At 47.3% G+C, this 24,506-nt stretch overlaps 1 protein-coding gene across 3 annotated transcripts in view; it reads right to left on the bottom strand.

Annotated features, from left to right (window-relative positions):
- Positions 1-1,036: 1,036 nt before the first annotated feature.
- LOC127001284 (uncharacterized) overlaps positions 1,037-24,506 on the bottom strand; it is a 26,952-nt gene continuing 3,482 nt past the window's right edge. The window contains exons 3-7 of one of the 3 annotated variants that reach the window (XR_007754992.1): positions 16,114-16,284; positions 14,561-15,187; positions 8,699-8,914; positions 3,888-7,948; positions 1,037-2,374 (exon numbers count right to left, since the gene is read on the bottom strand). Coding sequence is in view for 2 of the 3 variants with exons in the window: in XM_050865657.1 (XP_050721614.1) it covers positions 6,473-7,948; positions 8,699-8,914; positions 14,561-15,187; positions 16,114-16,284 (2,490 nt within the window). In the remaining variant the exon portion in view is untranslated. Of the gene's footprint in view, positions 2,375-3,887; positions 7,949-8,698; positions 8,915-14,560; positions 15,188-16,113; positions 16,285-24,506 lie in introns of those variants that run through there. The other 2 variants (XM_050865657.1, XM_050865658.1) reach the window with 2 other exon arrangements.

The following is a 24,506-nucleotide window of genomic DNA, read 5'->3' on the forward strand; positions in this document are numbered from 1 at the left end:
TGTTAATTTATACACTATTGAAGATGCGTTAGTCTGTGTTGCATTTCTTCACTGGATGACAGACTTGCAGGATTTTAACCCAGTAGCGGCAAAAATATCATCACTCACACAAACCATTTCATAATATATATCAAAGCATTTGTGATCAGTTTATGCATCATCTGTTTTTTTGGGGTTTATATCATGGCACAAATTTGGCCCGTTGCTGCTACACGGTAAAGCCACAAATTTGGCCCGTCGCTGCTACACGGTAAAGCCACAAATTTGGCCCGTCGCTGCTACATGGTAAAGCCACAAATTTGGCCCATCGCTGCTACCGGGATAAAGAAGAAAAATACTCACACAATCAAAAAGAGAAATGTAAATAATTTCAAACATAGATCTAAAATAAGTGTAAATGAGTACTGTTCTGAGCTGCTACAAACTGAGCATAAGAACATTTGAAGATATCCACACAGTCAAGAAATGGAAACTTAAATAAATCTTAAACTTGGATCTGAATGAGGATAAATAAGTTCTGTTTTGAGCATTACGAGTGTGCCATACAAAAAACAACTTGGATATAAATGAGTTTAAATATTGTTTTGAGCTGCAACAGACATGAAAACATTTGAACACTGAAAGATAAAAAAGGAACCCAGACAGTCACCAAATGGAACCATATCGATATAATTTCACACTAAGTTATAAATGAGCTTGAAATTGTATCTTTTTAGCATTACACACGTTGGCAGAAACCTCCACTCCTTGTACCTACCAGTGGGCGATGGCTTCCTTCCTTCCTTCCTTCCTTCCTTCCTTCCGTCACCGAGAGGCAGCGGCTGAACTCAACTATCACAATTTGGACATATCTTTTCAGCATTACAAACATTGGCAGAACCCTCCACTTCTTGTACCTACCAGTGGGCAACAGCTTCCTTCCTTCCTTCCTTCCTTCCTTCCTTCCGTCACCGAGAGGCAGGGGCTGTGAAGGAAGGCATACACCCAGCACCCCATAAAAGGAAAACTTAACTATCCACAAAACACACATCAGAAGGTTGTTTTGACACTTTATTCAAGCCGGGTTTTGCTCAGGGTATTCATAAAAGCCCCCTTCGGACACACCAAGTCACGTTCCCGATCGGTAGAGTCAACCAGTCCCTTGCGAGACTCTCCTTCGTGTAGATTTGTCCCTTTCCTCCGAGGACACAACGGTACGACAGTGAATGTTGCTGAGTACATGGATAATGCACATGACATCTAAAAACAGTTCCCCCATAAAAGGTAAAGGTAACCAAACATATTTCCTGCAACACAACGCCAGATATTCTTAAGTGACCCCTTAAAACATGCACACCAACACACGTACTCACACTCTTCAACTCATCCCTCACACTCATAATCATAAAAACATAAGGAGTCTGCAAGAGGCCAGTTCGTCTATACAAGGCAGCTCCTGCAATCCTAACCCCACCTTACCTCACTATCCATGAATTTATCCAACCTCTTCTTGAATGTATCTATGGTATTGGCACCCACAACATGACTGCCAAGCCTGTTCCGTTCATCCTCCACTCTATTTGTGAACCAATTCTTGCCTATGTCTTCGCTGAATCTGAATTTGTCTAACGTAAAACCATTGCTACGCGTCCTACCTGGATCTTTTACAACCAGAACCTACTGACATCCGCTGTAGATTTAAATGTTTCAGTCTATCCACAGAGGGCAAGTTTCTCACCCTCTGAATCATTTTTGTCATCCTTCTCTGTACAGATTCTAACATCCTGACATCCATTCTATAGCAGGGGGACCAGAACTAGACTGTGTAATCGAGATGAGGCCTAACTAGAGGTAAGTAAAGTTTAAGGATGACCTCAGCGCTCCTATTGCTTACGCTCCTTGAGATGAAACCCAGTACACTGTTTGCACGATTCTAAGCCTGAATGCGTCTTTACTCATCCCTTATACTCATACCCACACTTCTTTAAACATTACTCATCCATCATTCACACATCTTCACTCATTCCTCACACTCCCGGGCCTCTTAAGTTCCTTTTTTTTTATTTCCTGGAGCAGCATCTTGTGGGCTTTTCTGTTTCCGTTTTTGTTTTTTTCCCGTTAAGCTGCCTCATTCGCTGTAAAAAAAAGAAAATCACACACCGATATATGTCTGCTTATTCCATCACTCACTCAATCCTTCATATATCCACTCATCCCTCACTTACACTCCTCCACATCTCCCCTCATCCACTTATCCTTCACATATCCACTCCTCCAGACACTCACTCACTTCCTCATTTATCAAGGCTGTAATTTCTGGGGGAGTTAAAGGACTGTATCAGACTCAAAATACCCCTAAAAGTGATCTATTATAAAAACGATTCCCCCTCTCCCCCTCAGAGTGAAGGGAAAGTGTATTCGAGGACTGCAGAGTGACAGGAAAGTGTACTGAAGGATTGCAGAGTGAAGGGAAAGTGTACTGAAGGATTGCAGAGTGACAGGAAAGTGTATTGAAGGACTGCAGAGTGAAGGGAAAGTGTATTGAAGGATTGCAGAGTGAAGGGAAAGTGTATTGAAGGATTGCAGAGTGAAGGGAAAGTGTATTGAAGGATTGCAGAGTGACAGGAAAGTGTATTGAAGGATTGCAGAGTGACAGGAAAGTGTATTGAAGGATTGCAGAGTGAAGGGAAAGTGTATTGAAGGATTGCAGAGTGAAGGAAAGTGTACTGAAGGATTGTAGAGTGACAGGAAGGAGTATTGAAGGATTGCAGAGTGAAGGAAAGTGTATTGAAGGATTGCAGAGTGAAGGAAAGTGTATTGAAGGATTGCAGAGTGAAGGAAAGTGTATTGAAGGATTGCAGAGTGACAGGAAAGTGTATTGAAGGATTGCAGAGTGACAGGAAAGTGTATTGAAGGATTGCAGAGTGAAGGAAAGTGTATTGAAGGATTGCAGAGTGAAGGAAAGTGTATTGAAGGATTGCAGAGTGACAGGAAAGTGTACTGAAGGATTGCAGAGTGACAGGAAAGTGTATTGAAGGATTGCAGAGTGACAGGAAAGTGTATTGAAGGATTGCAGAGTGACAGGAAAGTGTATTGAAGGATTGCAGAGTGACAGGAAAGTGTATTGAAGGATTGCAGAGTGACAGGAAAGTGTATTGAAGGATTGCAGAGTGACAGGAAAGTGTATTGAAGGATTGCAGAGTGACAGGAAAGTGTATTGAAGGATTGCAGAGTGACAGGAAAGTGTATTGAAGGATTGCAGAGTGACAGGAAAGTGTATTGAAGGATTGCAGAGTGACAGGAAAGTGTATTGAAGGATTGCAGAGTGAAGGGAAAGTGTATTGAAGAATTGCAGAGTGACAGGAAAGTGTATTGAAGGATTACAGAGTGACAGGAAAGTGTATTGAAGGATTGCAGAGTGACAGGAAAGTGTATTGAAGGATTGCAGAGTGACAGGAAAGTGTATTGAAGGATTGCAGAGTGACAGGAAAGTGTATTGAAGGATTGCAGAGTGACAGGAAAGTGTATTGAAGGATTGCAGAGTGAAGGGAAAGTGTATTGAAGGATTGCAGAGTGACAGGAAAGTGTATTGAAGGATTGCAGAGTGACAGGAAAGTGTATTGAAGGATTGCAGAGTGACAGGAAAGTGTATTGAAGGATTGCAGAGTGACAGGAAAGTGTATTGCAGGATTGCAGAGTGAAGGGAAAGTGTACTGAAGGATTGCAGAGTGACAGGAAAGTGTATTGAAGGATTGCAGAGTGAAGGGAAAGTGTATTGAAGGATTGCAGAGTGACAGGAAAGTGTATTGAAGGATTGCAGAGTGACAGGAAAGTGTATTGAAGGATTGCAGAGGGACAGGAAAGTGTATTGAAGGATTGCAGAGGGACAGGAAAGTGTATTGAAGGACTGCAGAGTGAAGGGAAAGTGTATTGAAGGATTGCAGAGTGACAGGAAAGTGTATTGAAGGATTGCAGAGTGACAGGAAAGTGTATTGAAGGATTGCAGAGTGAAGGGAAAGTGTATTGAAGGATTGCAGAGTGACAGGAAAGTGTATTGAAGGATTGCAGAGTGACAGGAAAGTGTATTGAAGGATTGCAGAGTGACAGGAAAGTGTATTGAAGGATTGCAGAGTGAAGGAAAAGTGTATTGAAGGATTGCAGAGTGAAGGGAAAGTGTATTGAAGGATTGCAGAGTGACAGGAAAGTGTATTGAAGGATTGCAGAGTGACAGGAAAGTGTATTGAAGGATTGCAGAGTGACAGGAAAGTGTATTGAAGGATTGCAGAGTGACAGAAAAGTGTATTGAAGGAAGAATTGCTAAGTAACAGCCTCATGAACTTGTGATGCCCTGAGCTCACCCCCAATATATCTGCCAAAATTACGGGCCCATCTATTACTTTTCATATATCTGGAGAAAGAGTCGTCCCAGAAATTGCTCCTTACAAGCCATTCTCAATCACATAATCTATTCTGTCCATTGAGATTCTATTGGATATGTCTTCAGGTTCTGAGGGCATAATGTAAGCGATCAGAGGAGAGAGAGAGAGAGAGAGAGAGAGAGAGAGAGAGAGAGAGAGAGAGAGAGAGAGAGAGAGAGAGAGAGAGAGCGAGAGAGAGAGAGAGAGAGAGAGAGAGAGAGAGAGAGAGAGAGAGAGAGAGAGAGAGAGAGAGAGAGAGAGAGAGAGATAGAAATAAAGATAAAGAGAGAGAAAGAGAGAGAGAGAGAGAGAGAGAGAGAGAGAGAGAGAGAGAGAGAGAGAGAGAGAGAGAGAGAGAGAGAGAGAGAGAGAGAGAGAGAGAGAGAGATGAAAAAGAAATAGAGAAAGATAGACATAAAGATAGATTGAGAGAGACAGCAACACACACACACACACACACACACACACACACACACACACACACACGGGGTCACCACAGTAATGCCCTCAAATGACGCTCCTTCCTCTAAACTTCACAAAAACCTGACGATGACGACGACGACGAACGACGTGGCTTACATTACGGTATTTATAGCGCGCGCGATACACTTCCGCCGGTCACGGTATACAAAAGGTTATACAACGAGTGTCTACAGGTTGGCCTAGAGTAAAAATAGACTCCGGACATCTCACTTGCCGCCGCCGGGACTGATTCGTGGCGGCGAGCATGTGTCACGACCTAAGGGGCTATCACACTGGGCATATTTTCCGTGGTTCTTCAGTTAAACCACGATTTCCGCTGGCGTGGTTCTCCTATTTCCGTGGTTTTCAGACGTGTCCACGATCTTCCAAGGCTACGGTAGGTTTCACTGAAGGACGACGGTATTACCCATCATCTTCATCAGCAGCAATAACAAGAAACAATTGAGAACCACGCTAGCGGAAATCGTGGTTTGACTGAAGATCCACGGAGAATTTGCCCAGTGTAATAGCCCCTTTACATTTGCACTGGTCAGCTTCACGCCAGCGCCCGCGGCCTCTCCCCCAAGGCCCGGCGCTGAAGTCCTCTGCTGCTCGCGTCACTAAAAACACTTATGCTGAACGAGTACACCCAACACGGGGCGCCACGCACGCCTCCGCCTTCCCCCGGCTATCTGGATCCATCTGGCGGGTCGTCCCTCAAGGAATGCACGACATCACGGCGGCGGCGCAGCGAAGAGAAGCCGGCGGTGCTTTGTTCATGTGTCCCGAGTATTGTCTAGAGAGACTGCACGGTGAGGGTCATGGCAGGGGGAAACACTACACCTGCTACGGGTAACAAACACGTACGGGAGGGAGGGAGGGAGCGCGCCGCACCGGGTCGCGTGGACACAAGTATTACGATGAGCACACCGGCGGGCGGCGTGACGCTGCTACAACGAACCTACCCAGACAACATACAAGACACCATTATCTGAAAATATAATATATAATACCTGCACATCATTTGTATAAAGTATAGTATTGGTTAGATAATACTGACGAGGTCACAGCGGGGCCCCAGCGGCAGGCGGGGGCAGCACGGAGCCCTTGACCTGCTGCTGCTGCTGCTGCTGCTGCTGCTGCATGGCTGCGGCTCTCCCCGTGAGGCGTGAACACCGCGGAGTAAGGACAGCCGCGCCGGGCCTCACAGGCGCCGGGCTTCTCCCTCAGAGCCCGTCAGCACCGAGGCCGCCACGCCTTGCCACACCTCCAGGCCTGTCGCTGGCGGGGCCGCCAGGATGTCCCTCCCTGGCCCTTGCCGCGGGCCACGAGGGAGGCCCTGGGTGTGCCATGGGCATGCGCTCACCGTCAAGCAACACAGATGAAGACATTGTTCTCCTGGGCGGGTTGACACGCAGACTGTGGCCGTGGCAGCACAACACACACGGAGTCACCGGCACAGCTCGGCCCTGGGGTCGCCGGTAACACTCAGCTGCGCACTGGCTGAGGATCACTACCACCTTATCACTTGTGCTGCTCCCCTCAGTGACCGCCGCTGTCTGAAGTATTTACAGCACACCGTAGCCACGCGGGCCTGTGGCGGGGGGCGGCTGTTACGTGCCGATGGCGCCGCTGATGCTGCGGGCGCGGCGGGCGTGCTGGGCGGAGGCGGCCTCCAGGGACATGCCGTGGTAAGACTTCTGGCGCGAGTCCTGCGACCACCAGTTCCTGAACCTGAAGATCCTGGACCGCTGGCCGCCCTCCCCCCGCCGCAGGATCTTGGGGAGGTACTTGCTGAGCTCCCGCGACAGGAGTGACGGCTCGCTCTCCGTGACCTGCGGGACAGGGGTCTCCAGGCCGGGGGCGGCCGGGGTGGCGGGGGAAGAGAGGCTGTCGTCGGGGCTGCCGTGCGTGAGGCCCAGCGCGCTGCCGTTCGAGAGGAGGGACGTCGGCGTCCGTGTGTTGCCGTGGTTGTTGCCGGCGGCGCCCGTCGCCTCCACGCCGAACCTGCTCACCCTCAGGGCGGCCTCCTGGCTCTGTGCTTCGTCTTCTCCAGAGAAAGTCTCCAAGCTGTCATGACCAGACCTCGTGCCGTTGCACGGCGAGTCTTGTAACGATTCTATGGATGCCTTTGGGGCCAAGGGAAGAGGCGCCGAGTCTGCCGGACAGTACGGGGACGCTGGCCGCCCTATGGAGCCGTTGCCGGTGTACAGTGTGTGCTCCACGGCCGTGTCGGTGGGAAGAGAGGCGCCCGTCGGAGACGTGTCGCACAGACTCTCACACACACTCTCACCGGCCGCCACACTCTCTGCCGTCTGCGAGCTCTGCAGACAAATGGGTGTGCCGCAGGCTTCCCCGGGCAGGTCCTCCGCTGCTCCAGGGGCGTCACTCATTTGCAACTCCTCGTCCTGGTCCGGGGCGTCGGGGCCCACGGACCACTTGGGGCTGCTGGGAGTCACGGTCACGTCCGTCACGTCACACGTCTCCATCAGGAGCGGCTCAGAGGCGGCGTCGCCGGTGGGGTGTGGCTGCGGGCCGGGCGGGGCAAGGTCACCGTTGTGGGAAGAGGTGGGCGGGCTCATCATGTGGGCGTGGCGGACGGGCGGCACACACAGCGTCACTCCCGAGGGCAGCAGCGGCTGTGAGGAGTCCTCCGCACCGCCGGGGCCGTGCGTAGACGAGGCGAGGCCGGCGGGGCTGTTGAGGGCGGCGGCCTGCTGGCGGTAGGACAGGAGGTCGCCGGCGTGGGCGGGCACCGAGGAGGACGTGGTGAAGGCTGGGGAGGAAGGGAACGAAACAGAGGCGGACAAACCCTTGTAGGAGTCCCAGGGCCCAAAGCTGCCCACTGTGGAAGACCGCGACCTGATGCCGTCCACGGACATGCCCGGGAGCGGAGAGCCGGAGACGGGGCTGTTGTGGGAGTGCGGCGTGTGCAGGTTGGTGAGGTAGGGCGAGTCGGCCACGTTGACGCGGTGCACGGTGGTGTTGTGGTGCACCGACGCCAGGCTGCGGTTGAACGCCAGGTCGGGGTCAGCCGGCCGCCGCAGGATGCGATGCAGGATGAAGGACTTGAGGGCGAGGCGGAAGTCCTGGAAGAAAGACCAACCATGAGACGACCCCCTACGGCACCGCCCTGACCAATACCCCCCCGCTCCCCCCCCCTCCATCCCTCCCCCTGTGACCATCCCCTGAGCAAGCTGGGGGTCATACTCTTAACATTTCACCGCCCAAGCACACACAATTAACAAGCCTTTCATAGGAGTTCCGAGCATTTCCATGGGCACCAGTTTTATGACCCTGGTGGTAGTTTAACCCTTCCTCTGTACCACGAACCCCAAAAAACACACATTACAACCCAACCGATCTCCTTTTTTGATCCTTGGAAATAGTTTTATGACCCTGGTGGTAGTTTAACCCTTCCTCTGTACCACGAACCCCAAAAAACACACATTACAATCCAACCGATCTCCTTTTTGACCCTCGAAAATAGTTTTATTACCTTGGTGGTAGTTTAACCCTTCCTCTGTACCACGAACCCCAAAAAACACACATTACAACCCAACCGATCTCCTTTTTTGATCCTTGGAAATAGTTTTATGACCCTGGTGGTAGTTTAACCCTTCCTCTGTACCACGAACCCCAAAAAACACATTACAACCCAACCGATCTCCTTTTTGATCCTTGGAAATAGTTTTATAACCCTTCCTCTGTACCACAAACCCCCCAAAAAACACACATTACAACCCAACCGACCTCCTTTTTGCTCCCTGGAAATATCTGACGTGGGAGGCGGAGAGCACTTCAAAGTAGCGCCTGAAAACACCATCCTGGGCCCTCACCTGCATGTGGTAGGCGTAGAGGAAGGGGTTGATGGCGGAGTTGAGGTGCGTGAGGATGATGGTGAAGAACATGAAGCCCTCCGACACCTTGCACTCCTTGCAGAACGCCTGGACGCAGTTGATGGTGTAGAGCGGGAACCAGCTGATCATGAAGAACAGAACGATGATGCTAAGACTCTTGGCGGCCTTGACTTCGCGGCGGCTGGCGTGCGTCACCTGCGAGGAAGAGGAGGATGAGCAAGAGGAACCAAAGAGGAAAGAAGAGGAAGGGAGAGGAGGCACAACAGGGAAGAGGAGGAAGAGAGAGGAGGCAAAACAGAGGGAAGAAGAGGGTGAGGAAGGAAGAACCACTATTGAAAGAGGAGGAGGAGGAGGAGGAGGAGGAGGAGGAGGAACCAGAGAGGGAAGAAGAAGGAGGGAGAAAGCAAAGAGGAGGGTGAAAGAGGAAACAATGAAGAGGGAAGAAGAGGAGGAGGAGGAACGAAGAACCAGAGAGGGGAAAGGAATCTTCTCTCCCTTCATTTCCCCCATCCCTCTCCTCCACATCCTTCCTCCACCCCTTCCTCTCTCCCTCCACAGTTCCCCTCCACCCCATCTCTTTCCTCCACCTCTCCCTCAGCAGACCTAAACATGACATAACACCCACGAACACTACAGCCCACAAACGACCTTGGAGAGAGAGAGAGAGAGAGAGAGAGACGGAGGAGGAGGAGTAGGAAGGAAGGGAGAGACCAAGGCAAGGAGGGGGGGTGGGGGGGTAGGGGGGGGGGTCGTGTAAGGTAACATCGGCCATGAAGCGAACTGACCCAAGCCTCACGTGACGGAGGGAAGGGGCAGCGATGGCTCTCGGGAGGGTGATCGGTCGACGCGAGGGAAATCAAAGGGGTGGGAAGCAGAGTGCGTGATGGGGGCTGAGATTGTGTTACCTACCCTTTGAAAGTAAGCACAGAGGGGGGGGGTTGGGGGGGGGGGTCTTGTAGGGGGCTATGGGGCTTGTATGGGGCATGGAGGGAGGGTGTGAAGGGGCTAAGCTTGTATTATTGTACCCATTGAAAATAAATACAAAGGGAGGCTTGTAGCGGGTTTAGAGAAGCTTGGGGTTTGTATGAGGCTGAAAGAGCTTGTATGGGCTTGTAAGGGGTTTGTTAGGGGGCTTGTAAGGGCTTGTAGGGGGCTTGTAAGGGCTTGTAAGGGGGGCTTGCCGTGAAGTGAAGGATGAAAAAAAGTAGAAATAGAGAGACGGATGGGAATGGAAAGAAAAGGGGAAATGGGGAAAAGGGAGGGATGAGAATGGGAAGGAAAGAAAAAAAGGGAAAAAAGGAAAACGGGAAAATGAGAATGGGGAAGAAAGAAAGGGAGGGAAAAAAGGGAAAAGGGAAATGAGAATGGGGAGAAAGAGAAGGGAAGGGAAAAAAGGAAAATAGGGGAAATGAGAATAGGGAAGAAAAAAAAGGGAAGGGAAGAAAGGAAAATGGGGAAATGAGAATGAGGAAAAAAGAAAGGGAAGGAAAAAAAGGAAAATGGGGAAATGAGAATAAGGAAAGAAAAAGAGGGAAGGGAAGGGAAAAGGAGGGAAAACGAAGGATAATTAAAAAAACACAAAAACAAAACCACACATTTAAAAAAACTCTTTATACCCGAGCAGTTTGGAATGTTAATCAATGTAAATATAGTTAATTAAGAAAGGCATTTAAATGGTCATTAATTATCATCCACAAGGCAATCTAGATCACTCAGGCAAACAAACAAACACACACACAAACACAGACAGACTAACAGACAGACAAACAGACGGATAATGGAACAAACAGAGAAGCAAACAGACAAGCAATCAAGCGAGGCAACAGGAAGTCTTATTATTGTTGTTGTTTTTGTGAGACAAGAACAAACAGGAGGAGGAGGAGGAGGAGGAGGAGGAGGAGGAGGAGGAGGAGGAGGAGGAGGAGGAGGAGGAAGAGGAGGAGGACATTGAAAGGGAAGACCAAGTGGATGAAGATCAGCCAACAGAGGAAAAGGGAGACAGCAGAAGAGGAAGAGGAGGAAGAGGAAGAGAAGGAGGAAGAAGAGGAAGAGGAGGAGGAAGAGGAGAAAGAAGAGGAAGCAAATGAACACTTACCAATACAGGAAAAGAGACAACAGAAGAGGAGGAAGAAGAGGAGGAAGAGGAAGAAGAAGAGGAAGAAGAAGAGGAGGAAGAAGAGGAAGAGGAGGGTGAAGAGGAAGCAAATGAACACTTACCAATACAGGAAAAAAGAGACAACATACGAGGAAGAAGAAGAGGAAGAGGAGGAGGAGGAGGAGGAGGAGGAGGAGGAAGAGGAGGAGGAGGGTAACATTGAGAGGGCAGGACAGGTAAATGAACACCTGCCATGCCGTTAATGAACACAGAAACACACCTGAGATATGACAGCCCACTCTTCATTAGGCTCACAGGTAATATGGACACACCTCAATCACTGTGACCTCTCCTACTGTCAAATGTCTACTCTCACTTTTATTACTAACACTACTATCTACTACTACTACTACTTACTAGGCCTATCTATCTACTACCTTACTACTAATATACTTTTCTTAATTTCTTTCTGAAACTACTATTACTACTACTACTACTACTACTACTACTACTACTACTATCAATACTGTTACCACTACCCTAACTAAAGAAAGGAAGAAAGAAAGAGAAAGATAAAAAGAAAGAAATGAAAGAAAAAAGAAATAAGGAAAAAGAAAGAAAAAGAAAGAAGGAAGAAATGAAAGAAACGAGGGAATGGCTACTACTACTACTACTACTACTACTACTACTACTACTACTACTACAACTACTACCACCAACACCACAACTATAATAATAATAATAATAATAATAATAATAATAATAATAATAATACCACCAATATTAGTTTAAACCATGCAGGTCGGTAAGTATCTCGCATTTTAAAACATTCATTCTGCAATTCTTTGATTAAAACCACGACACACTTGATAAAAGGAGAGAAGAAACACCCATTCTAATCTATTAAAAACACAAGCGAATAAAAAAAATATTAAAACAGGAATGCGGAATTTAATCGACAATCCTTACACGAAAACTTTTTATAAGGACAATTTTAGGATGCGGAAACGAAAACCATTTAACCATTGTTTCTTAGACACAAAGAAAACACAAAAAAGAACTAGATTAGGGAAAAAAAATACAAGAAAAACATAGCTATCTACATTTTTAATAAGGAACATTTGAGAGTGCAAAAAAAAAAATAAATAAATAAATAAATAGTTCCTAAAAATAAGATCTACAAACAAAACAAAAGTATACAAAATCCACAAATCTAAATCTATAACCAAGTAAAAAGAAAACTCAAAAACATTCCACAACACTTCACAACACGAGAGAAAACACCACAATTGAGAACGATACAAGAAAGAAAAGAAAGGGAAACACGATATTTAAAACGGACAAAAGTTACCACAAACCACAATTGAGTTCAGCAGGCAGGAGGGAAGGGAAAAAAAGAGGAAAGCAGGCAGGGAAGGGAAGGGAAGGGAAGGGAAGGGAGAGGGAAGAGGGCAGAGGCAGGAGAGGAAAGTGAAGGGAAGGGAAGGGAAGGGGAGGGAAGGGAAGGGAAGGGAGAGGAGGGATGAGAAAAAAGGGAGATAAGTGAGCATTAAAACCAACCAACCGTGTTTTCAGTGGTCCTGGGGGTCAGTCCTTTGAAATTGCCTCACCAGCTTGGGTTATAGAGGTGGTGGTGGTGGTGGTGGTGTAGACGAGTTAATCCTTCAATCAACCTCGTAACCCATTTTCTTCGATTTAGTAACGTTTTCTTTGATTTTGTAACGTTTTCTTTGATTTAGCAACGTTTTCTTTGATTTAGCAACGTTTTCTTTGATTTAGGAACGTTTCCTTTGATTCAGCAACGTTTTTTTATTCAGCAACGTTTTCTCTGATTTAGTAACGTTTTCTTTGATTCAGCAACGTTTTCTTTGATTTAGCAACGTTTTCTTTGATTCAGCAACGTTTTCTTTGATTTAGCAACGTTTTCTTTGATTCAGCAACGTTTTCTTTGATTCAGCAACGTTTTCTTTGATTCAGTAACGTTTTCTTTGATTTAGCAAGATTTTCTCTGATTCAGCAACGTTTTCTTTGATTTAGCAACGTTTTATCTGATTTAGCAACGTTTTCTTTGATTTAGCAACGTTTTCTTTGATTTAGCAACGTTTTATCTGATTTAGCAACGTTTTCTTTGATTTAGCAACGTTTTCTTTGATTGAGCAACGTTTTTTCTTTTGTTATTTTTTTCATATTGGATTATTTTTTTCGCTCCTTTGAATTTCCTGTTATCTTATTATTTGTTTAGTTATTCTCTTCCTTAATCTATTTCGGTCTTTTCAATTTAGTTCCTCTTCCTTCTCCTCCTCCTCCTAATTTCCTTTCTCAATCGTCTTCTTCATAGCCTCTTTCGTCCAAGATTACCCTTCCCCATATCTTATTTCCACTCTTTTACTTCTCCTCCTCCTCCTCCTCCTCTTCATTCACTTCCTTCTCCTTCTCTTTCTTATTCTCCTTTTCTTCTACGTCTTTTTTTCCCCTTCTCCTCCGTTTCTTGTATGTCTTTCTCGTTTCTCTTCTCCTTTCCTTCATTTTCTGTCACGTTCTTTCGTTCAACATTACTCTTTCCCCTTCCTCCTCCTCCTCCTCCTGCTCCTTCTCTTTTTCATTCTTGTCTACGTCCTATTCTTCTACGTCTTTCTCCTCTTTCTCCTTTTCTTCAGTGTCTTCCTCCTCCTCCTCCTCCTCCACGGCGGCGGTCACGCACACACCAACCTCATCCTTCACGCCTTGACACGACGCGACGCATAAACTACGTCGCAACACCTAACATCCCTTGACCACAACCCCCTCCTCCTCCTCCTCCTCCTCCTCCTCCTCCAGTATCAGGTAGGAGGCTCGGTGGTTAGTGCTTGGCCGGGATTTATCACCTCGCTAATGCCCCAGGAGGACGATCGAGACTGGCCAGACCCAATTCCCGGCATCCCGCGACCCCCGAGGACCCGTAAGTCTGCCGCTTCTTTACATCGCTCACCGCCAGTCCTGACACCTCGGTCACTCAACGCGGGCACTCAAGGGCGGGCTCAGGAGGCTGGTTATTCTGCTACGGCATGTGATAGTACGGCGGAGAGGCTGTACTACGAGTTTGTGATGCTGTGCTGTGTGGTGATCTAATGAGCCTGACTTACGAGCTTGCTGGGTGACGTTCACATCCAGACAGACTCGTAGAACAGCCTCCCCGTTACTGTCAGATATCGCACCACCCCTAACAGACTCAGCCCCGCCCTTGACCCCCAGCGTTGAGTGACCGAGACGCCAGGATGGGAGGTGCACGATGGGCCTTGATCGGTCACACCCTAACGCTGTCCTCCACGCTACACATATTCTAGGCCAGCGGTTCTTAGAGTTTTTAATACCACGCAACGTCTAGGAATGGGTCTTCCCCTCCACGCCTCCCCTGCAAGATAGATATTCCAACAACAGAAATTCCAACTTTTCCTCCAAGGCTGACCCCCCCCACCCCCCGCCCCTGGAAATTACTAACACCCCTCAGTTTAAGAATCACCGTTCTTGACACTGAAGCGAAACATGACCACCACCGCCTTCCCCTTCCCCTTCCCCTGTGTTCTATTCCCATAAACAGATGATCGTGGCTGTTGCGGCGTCTCGTGTTTTCTCTCAAGCCTCCCTGACGTGGACATGGGCGTGACGTGGGTATGGGCGTGACACGGATATGGGTGTGACGGAGATTTGGGCGTCTTCGAGGTCTCGCCCGCCACCACCACCGAGGGCACACCGCGACCCTCACTAACCTGGTAGAGAACGTAGGAGAGCGTGCTGCCGCGGCGGGAGTGTGCCTCGCTGCCCCTACGGGAGTGCGCCTCGCTGCTGCGGCGGGAGTGCGCCTCGCTGCTGCGGCGGGAGTGCGCTTCGCTGCCCCTCCGGTAATGTCCATGCACGCCTTCCTGTCTACTTCTTCGTCTTCCACTCGGCAGGAAGCTCCACGTCGCTTCTACGTACGCCGGCGGGAGGGGCAGCGTGTCCTTCGTCGCCTCGCAGTCTATCTTGATGCTCGGGGCCCGGGAGCCATGGCCGAGGAGAGGCTGATGGTCCAGGGCAAGGTTAGTGGTTCTCTTCGTCGCGGCTTCAACCCCTCTGGCTCTGTCCTCGGCGTCCGTGTCCTCCTCGTGTCTCGTATCCTCGCTAATGTCCCCGAGAGAGCAGCTGTCTGTTTCCTCGTAGCTCTTCCTCCGGTGGTCCTTGCCGTGGAGGTGGAGGAAGTAGTGGTGGAGGCTCTCGCTGTGCAGGTGGTGGCGTGGGTTGGGGCGTGGCGGCGAGGGGCTGAGCTGGAGGTCGGCGTGTTCCAGAAGAGGCGAGCGTTGGAGGGGTGAGGAGGAGGCAGGCCGATACAGCCCACCCCGGGAGCTTGGTATTTGAAGCTGAAGATGAAGGAGGCGAAGAGAGGAGAGGCGAGAGAGGGAAAGGAAGAGAGAGAACGCATCAGGAACACGTAAGAGAGGACCAGAGAATATAGAACAGCAGTGGCAACAAGAACAAGAACAAGAACATGGCAGCTATGGAACGCCAGACAAAGACGAGGAGCGATAGATTCCGTGATACGAGAAGCCACGTCTCACTCACACTCACATCCGCGTTAACAAATTATCGTACTCAGCCCACCGTTGCCAGATTGTCGTACTCAGAGCATAGCATTTTCCGGTTTCTGACGCCTAACTATTGCCAAGAAACATCAGGAATTAACTATTTTAACGATAATTATAAGTGAATCTCCTTATTGGGGTCCACGAGACAGTTTTCAGGTCGGAAGTCGGTAAATATAAGAGTCTGAGTACGACAATCTGGCAACGTTGACTCAGCATTATCGTACTCAGCCACTCAGCACATCGTATAATTCGTTTTTTGACTCACAGCTATAGGAAACAAACACCAAATAACGGTTTTAACGATAACTTCACCTAGAATCGCGTTATCTCTGTGGCTACGAGAGTTTTGGGCCCTGGAACTGATGAATGTGATGTTTTGAGTACGATAACATGGAAACGCTGACTCACATACTCCCTCACCCAGCGTTGCCATACTGTCGTACTCCGAACATCATTTATCATTATTTTTAGGCTCAAAGACTGCCTCAACCACACAAACAACGATAGAATATTAAAGTTACCGTAAAAACCTGTTATTAATCATGCTTTTTGTGTTTTTTGCTATAGTTATCGGTCAGAAACTCCGACAATGCAATGCGATGAGTACGGTAATTTGGGAACGCTGCGGCCCTCACCCCTCACACACACCTACAGCAGACGCAACAAACACGTATACAGGCAAAGAGGGGCTGACACCGTACCTGGTTGGCGAGGTTCGTGTTGGTGCTGGCTCGGTGGGGGTCGTATCTGGATGATTCGCTCACCTGACCTCGAGACTGCGTTCGGAAGAAGTTGGATCGTTGCCGCTGACTGCTCTGCGTCCCTACCGAAGCTGCGTCCGCCTGGGGTTCTTGCGCTGCGATCTGACGGAGCTGCGGACGAGGCGGGGACGAGAACGCGGTGAAATTAGTGAAGAGTATAACATTGGTGAGTTCTTTGTGGGGTCTCTTGCATTTGGGAACATTTAAAGGGAAAGGGGATTTAAAGGGGAGGAGAGGGAAAAGGGGGAGATTACAGGCAGGTTGTGATGGGGAGGCTAACTTAATTGAGTAGACATTTGAAGGGGAGAGAGGGAAAGGGGAGATTACAGGCAGGTTGTGATGGGGAGGCTAACTTAATTGAGTAGACATTTGAAGGGGAGAGAGGGAAAGGGGAGATTACAGGCCTACGATACTGTGCTTTGTGGGGTGTGATTGGGGAGAGAAGGGAAGGGGTGCTTTGAAACTGATGGGAAGGGAAAGGGGAGAAGGGGAAAGGGGGAGATTACAGGCCTACGATACTGTGCTTTGTGGGGTGTGATTGGGGAGATAAGGGAAGGGAAGGGGTGCTCTGAAACTGATGGGGAGGCTAACTTAATTGGGTAGACATTTGAAGGGAAAGGGGAGATTACAGGCCTACGATACTGTGCTTTGTGGGGTGTGAATGGGGAGAGAAGGGAAGGGAAGGGGTGCTCTGAAACTGATGGGGAGACTAACTTAACTGATTGGACATTTGAAGGGAAGGGGAGAAGGGGAAAGGGGAGATTACAGACCTACGATACTGTGCTTTGTGGGGTGTGTGGGGAGAGAAGGGAAGGGGTGAACAAGTCGGGGCGTTCTGAAATTCATGGGGAGGCTAACTTAGCTGGGGAGACATTTGAAGGGAAAGAGGAGATTACAGACCAACGATAATATATGCTTCGTAAACAGTGAATGGGGAGAGAAGGGGAAGGGGTGAGTAAGTTGGGGTGTTCCGGGGTCATTGGGGAGATAAGGTCACTGCATTTGGGGAACATTTAAAGGGAAGGGGAGATTACAGGCCTACGATACTGTGCTTTGTAGGCAGTGCATGGGGAGAGAAGGGATGGGGTGAAATTGGCGCATTCTGACTGAGTTAACTGGGGAGGATATTGTGTTTTATAGGGGTGAAGGGAAGGGGAAGCATAACTGGGGAGGAGGAAGCTTTAGTTAGGGGAGAAGGGGAGAATTACTGGGGAGAGAGGGAGGAAAGATACGTTACCGGGGAAGGGGAGCTTACTAAGAGGAAAAAGGGAGAAAGAAAAAGCGTATTACTGGGGAGTTAGAATTTTAAAAAGGGGAAAATATGGAAAAAAGAAACATATGGGGAGATATTTTTCTAAAGGGGAGAAAGGAAGGGAAAAAGGGGAGCATAATTTGGGGAGATAAAAGAAACATTATGGGGAGATTATTTTTTTCTAAAGGGGAGAAAGACTGGGAAGAAGGGGAGGATCATCACTAGGGAGGAAGAAAGGGAAAAAGGGGAATGGGGAGTTTACTGGGTGAGACTTGGGAGCTTACTAAGAGGAAAACTGGGGAGAAAAGGCATATTATTGGGGAGAGTTAGAATCTTAAAAAGGGGAACTATGGAAAATAGGAAACATACGGGGAGATATCTTTCTATAGGGGAAAAATGGGGAGAAAATGGTGTATTACTGGGGAGACAATGTTTGAAAGGGGAAATTTGAAAAGAAAAGAAAAATTTGGAGAGGGGAGATTAGCTAAGGGTGGAAAGAGGGGAAGGGTAGCATCACTGGGGAGAAAAGGAAACATATGGGGAAAGATTACAATTTTTTATGGGGAGAAAGAAAGGAAAAAAAAGGCGGAGGAAGCATCACTAAGGGGAGAAAAAGGGTGTTTATTGGGGAGATTAAATTTTTCTAAGGGGGAAAAAGGGAAAGAAGGGAGGAACATTATTGGGGAGAAAGAAAGGGGGGAAAAAGAGGAGGACCATCACTTGGGGAGGAAAAGAAACAATGTGAGGGAGATTAGCCATTTCTACAGGGGAGGAAAAAAAGGGGAAAAAAGGAGAGGACCATCACTTGGGGAGAAAAAAGAAACAGTATGGAGGGAGATTAGCCATTTTAACAGGGGAGGAAAAAAAGGGAAAAGGGGAGAATCAATGGGGAGCAAAAGGAAACAACATGGGGGAGATTAGCCATTTTTACAGGGGAGGAAATCACTTGGGGAGGAAAAGAAAACAATATGGAAAGAGATTAGCCATTTCTATAGGGGAGGAAAAAAGGGGAAAAGGGGAGAATCAATGGGGAGCAAAAGGAAACAATATGGAGGGAGATCAGCCATTTCTACAGGGGAGGAAAAAAGGGAAAAAAAGGGAGAATCAATGGGGAGCAAAAGGCGTTTATCGGGGAGCATCAGAGGACCAGGCGAGGCATTTAATTATTAAGAGATTCCAAGATGCTGTGGTGGGCGTGTCAACCAATCCTTCAAGAACCGAAACTAATGAATAACGATAACACTAAATAACAAAAGTAATAATAATAATAATAATAATAATAATAATAATAATAATAATAATAACAACAATACCAACCCGTTCTCATTCCCGTTGGAGCAAGATGCGGGGGAAAGGAGAGGGAGGGGAGGGGAGCATACCGAAAGAGGGGGAGGGGGGATATAGAAAGGGAGATAATGTAAAGGGAGGATGACAAAGGGAGGGATTAAGGGAGAACATAGAAAGGGAGATAATATAAAGGGAGGGATTAAGGGAGAACATTCAAAGGGAGAACAAATAAAGGGAGGATTAAGGAAGAACATTCAGGGGGAGAACACAGAAAGGGAGATAATATAAAGGGAGGATGACAAAGGGAGGAATAAGGGAGAATATAAAAAGGGAGAACAGAGGGAGGGGAGACGTGCCTGTGTGTTCATGGCTCTTACAACCTCACCATGCAAAGGGCGGAAGGGAAGGGAAGGGGAAGAAGGGGGGGAGGGGAAGGGGAGGAAGGGTAGGGATGCAAGGGAAGGAAGGGGAAGGGGGGAGCTGGACGAGGTGTGTGTGTGTGTGTGTGTGTGTGTGTGTGTGTGTGTGTGTGTGTGTGTGTGTGTGTGTGTGTGTGCTGTAATGTCCAAAAGCAATATGCAAAAAGATGTGGGAAGCATGAATCAAGGGGAGGTAAGGGGGGGAGGGGAGGCGAGCTAAGGGGGAGTGAGGAAGGGGTGAGGATGGGAAGAGAGGGGACGAGGAGGAGCTGGATTAGGTGAAGAAGGGGTATAGTATTAATCAAGGGAAGGAAAGGGGAGGAAGGGAAGGTGAGTTAAGGGAGAGCAAGAACCTGGGAAGGGGGAAAGGGAGGGAGAGGAAGGGAGAAATGGATGGAAGGGGGCGCTGTGTTGGGAGAAAAGGGAAGCATGAATCAAAGGGAGGGAAATGGGAGGAGAAGGGAGGGCATGCTAAGGGAGAGAGAAAGGGGAGGAAAGGGAGGGAAGGGGAGGGGGAAAGGGAAGGAAAGGGAGCATGAAACAAGGGAGGGAAAGGGGGAAAGGAGGCGTGCTATGGGAGGGGAAGAGGGAAGGGAAGGGAAGGGAAGGGGAGGGGGAAAGGGAAGGAAAGGGAGCATGAAACAAGGGAGGGAAAGGGGGGAGGGAGGGCATGCTAAGGGAGAGAGAAAGGGGAGGAAAGGGAGGGAAGGGGAGGGGGAAAGGGAAGGAAAGGGAGCATGAAACAAGGGGAGGGGAAGGGGGGAGAAGGGGGGACATGCTATGGGAAGGGAAAAGGGGAGGAAAGGGAGGGAAAGGAAGAAGGGGAAGAGAAAGGGTAGGAACTGCAAAGGGAGGCGTGCAACTATTTTTTTTCTTTTTCAGACTCACTCGTTCATCACCATCATCACCATCACTGCATTCACCATCACCACAATCACCATCATCATCACCATCACTATTCACCATCATCACCACCCCCACCACTACCATCATCACCACTATCATCACCACCACCATCACCACTACAATCACTGCATTCACCATCACCACTACAATCACTGCATTCACCATCATCACCATCACTGCATTCACCATCACCACCACGATCACCACCATCACTATTCACCATCATCACCACCCCCACCACTACCACCATCATCACCATCATCACCATCACTGCATTCACTATCATCACCATCACTACATTCACCATCACCACCACGATCACCACCATCACCACCACCATCACCACCATCCCTTCTACTTCGTTCACCACCAATACTAACAACAAATACAACGACAACAACAACAACAACACCATAACCTTGCAACCTTCACCACCATCACCACCACCATCATCACCATCATCACACCTGTATTTCCTTTCCCTTTCAAGAGTTACCTGTCCATTTCCTCTCCCTCACCTTGACTCTTCCCTAAATACAACAACATCAACAACATCAACAACAACAACAACAACAACAACAACAACAACAACAACAACAACAAGAGAAGATAATAATGATAACAACGATGATTTAGTGAAGGAGGAAAATGATGATAAAAAGGTGATTAAGATAAGTAAGTAATTAACAGCTTAACACAACAACAACAACAACAACAACAACAACAACAACAAGATGGGAAATAAAATAAAAAATAGCAAAGCAGCAAAAATAGAAAAGAAATGAGACCAGAGACAGAACAAGCTCGATGAGAGAGAGAGAGAGAGAGAGAGAGAGAGAGAGAGAGAGAGAGAGAGAGAGAGAGAGAGAGAGAGAGAGAGAGAGAGAGAGAGAGAGAGAGAGAGAGAGAGAGAGAGAGAGAGAGAGAGAGAGAGAGAGAGAGAGAATACAACACATGGTAGAACACACACACAATAACACACACACACACACACACACTCTAAAACAATATACCAAAAAAGCTGGACTCCAAGTTTAATAAAAGCTCCAAACAACTACAACAACAACAACAACAACAACTACTACTAACACAGCCCAGAGAGAGAAAAAAAGAAAAAAGAAAAAGAAAGTAAAACGGGACAAGACCAAAGAAAAAAAAGAAAACGTAAAATTAATTCAAGAAAAACTTTACCTCGATCTCAAAATTCTGGAAGCGAGTTTCTGAGGAGTATTCCGAGAACTATTGGAGGAAGAAAAAACAAACAGACAGACAGACAGACAGAGACAAAGACAGACAGACAAACAGACAGACAGAGACAGACAGACAGACAAACAGACACAGACAGACAGACAGACACAGACAGAAGACAGACAGACAGACACAGACAGAAGACAGACAGACAGACACAGACACAGACACAGACAGACAGACAGACAGACAGACAGACAGATAAACAGACAGACAGACAGAGACAGATAGACAGACAGACAGACAGACAGAAACGAACACAGAAAGACAGACACAATCCAGGAAACAGACTGAAAGGGTAGAAGAGAGAGAGAGAGAGAGAGAGAGAGAGAGAGAGAGAGAGAGAGAGAGAGAGAGAGAGAGAGAGAGAGAGAGAGAGAGAGAGAGAGAGAGAGAGAGAGAGAAATACAGACAGACAAACACCAGGAAACAGACAGACTAAAGGGATATAGAAGAGACAGACAAACAGACAAACGAAACAGACACAGACAGACAGACAAACAGTGAAAGACAGCCAAACTAAGGAAACAGACAGACTAACAGGGAGTAGAAGAGAAGAAGAGAGAGAAACAGACACAAACAGACAGACAAACAGGAAAGCGGTAAAGAAGAAAAGAGACACAGAAACAGACACAGACAGACGAACAGACAGACACACAGACCAGGACACAGACAGACAGACGGGTTAAAAAGAGAAGAGAAAGACAAACAGACAGAGACAAACAGGAGAAAACAGACAGAGAGGATAAAGAAAACGAGACAAAGGCAAAACACAGCAGGAGGAGGAGGAGGAGGAGGAGGAGGAGGAGGAGGAGGAGGAGGAGGAGGAGGAAGAAGAGGAGGAGGAGGAGGAGGACAGAGAAACCAGGACTCGTCGTGATCAAGGGAAGAGTTGAGAGAAAAAAAGTAAAATAAAAAAAAACTTCCTCTGTACCGTGTGTTGGCGAGACGAGGAGGAGGAGGAGGAGGAGGAGGAGGAGGAGGAGGAAGATGAAAAGGGAAAGTCAAAATCATCCAACTGACGATGCATGAAAAAAAGGGAAAAGGAAGGAAAAAAAGGAGGAGGAGGAGGAGGAAGAACTTGGAAATGAAACAGGAAGAGGAAAGAAGAGAAAGGATGTAAGGATCGAAGAAATAAAAGAAAAGGAAATGAAGGGAAAGAGGAAGATAAAAGGAAAAAAATGGAAAAGAAAGGAAAAGAAAGAAAATGAAAAGGAAAAAAAAGGAAAATGAAAAAAAAGGAAAATGAAAAAAAAGGAAATGAAAAGGAAAAAAAATGAAAAGGAGAAAAAAGGAAAATGAAAAAAAAGGAAATGAAAAGGAAATGGGAAAAAAGAAGAGGAAAAAAGGAGAAAAAGGAAAAAAAGGAAATGAAAAGGAAAAAAAAATGAAAAGGAGAAAAAAGGAAAATGAAAAAAAAGGAAATGAAAAGGAAAAGGGAAAAAAAGAGGAAAAAAGGAGAAAAAGGAAAAAAAGGAAATGAAAAGGAAAAAAAAGGAAATTAGGGGAAAGAGGAAAAAAAAGTTAGTGGAAAATGAAATATGGGGGTGCAGATGATATATATGAGGAGGAGGAGGAGGAAGAAGAAGAAGAAGAAGAAGAAGAAGAAGAAGAAGAAGAAGAAGAAGAGGAAGAAGAAGAAGAAGAGGAAGAAGAAGAAGAAGAAGAAGCAGACAAGAAGGAAAGGCCGAAAGGATTCTTCTAATTGGCAACTTCTTATGACGTAGGACACAATGAGCTCTGTGATTGGCTGAGGGGACTATGACGTCAGCACAAAGAACTCTCCTGATTGGCTGGGACTGATTAACCAACACGAATGACTGACGATTAAACGAGAGTGACTGGACGCGGCATCACAACACCAGAACGTAAACAAAAACAAAAGAAAACAAAAAAAAAGCTCAATAGGTGTAATCTTGGTGAGGTTGGGCGCTTTCCCTCTCACTCCAGAACCTCAGAAATGGTGTGCTGAGTGAGACATGGTTTTAAAATAGATGAATGAGCGAACGGAACAATATATTTCAAAGGGGAATTGTGGTTTTAATATTAATGTTATTTATATTATATTTATTTATCTCAAGTCAGCGACCGTTGAAATACACACACACAAACTGGTATACAGACAGACAGACAAAAAGTAGAGAAAACAGACAAACACAAAGACAGACAGACGTGGAAAGGCCAAAACAGACAGACAGACAGACAAACAGCCGTTGAAAGACCAAAATAGACACAGACACACAGACAGACAGACACAGACGTAGAAAGACCAAAACAGACAGACAGACAGACAGACAGACGTAGAAAGACCAAAACAGACAAACAGACAGACAGACAGACGAAGACAAACAGACATGGACATAGACAAAGAAAGATGCAAACAGGAATAAAGACAGACAGACAGACAGACAGACAGACAGACAGACAGACAAATAGACAGACACGGAAGGACAGTAAACAGGCAGAATCTCTCTCTCTCTCTCTCTCTCTCTCTCTCTCTCTCTCTCTCTCTCTCTCTCTCACACACACACACACACACACACACTTAAGGGTAACTATGTCAATATGTGCACACTATAAAACCTTACAGTACGTGTGAACAAGATCGCAAAAAGAAAACAAAAACAAAAACAAAACCAGAAACAACAGGTATATCCAGGTATGTGCGTATGTGTGTGTGCGCGCGTACGTGACAAGGGCCAACTGCGTCACGCCTAAACATCTACCTGGAGAGACAGGTGAAGAAATGAACGTGTATATGAGTGACCGGTCGTCTAGTCCTTGATAGCAGGGTGGGGCCGGAGGGCAGACTATAGTAATCACGAGTCACAGAAAACGGAGGAGAAAACGAAGAAGGAAAGGGGAAGGGAGAGAGAAACAAAGGTTGTACCGCTTCCCCCCCCCTTTCTCCTTCTCTTCCCTCCCCCCCCCCCCCCCCCCCTTCATATAGAAAGGGAGAAGGGAGAGAGAAACAAAGGAGGTTAAGGGGGAATAAGGGAGAAAAGGGGAGAAGGGAGAGAGAAACAAAGGGAGGTTGGGTTTGTCCTGTACCGCTTCCCCATCCCTTCTCCTCCCCTTCCCTCCCCTTCCCTCTACATCCTTCATATATAGCAAGGAGAAAAAGGGGGAATAAGGGAGGAAAGGGGAGAGATGACAAAGGTAAGGAAAGGGAGACAGGAAGAAAGGGAGGTTGGGTTTGTCCTGTACCGCTTCCCCATCCC

This window comes from Eriocheir sinensis, chromosome 20 (assembly GCF_024679095.1).
Source record: "Eriocheir sinensis breed Jianghai 21 chromosome 20, ASM2467909v1, whole genome shotgun sequence".
Taxonomy (NCBI): domain Eukaryota; kingdom Metazoa; phylum Arthropoda; class Malacostraca; order Decapoda; family Varunidae; genus Eriocheir; species Eriocheir sinensis.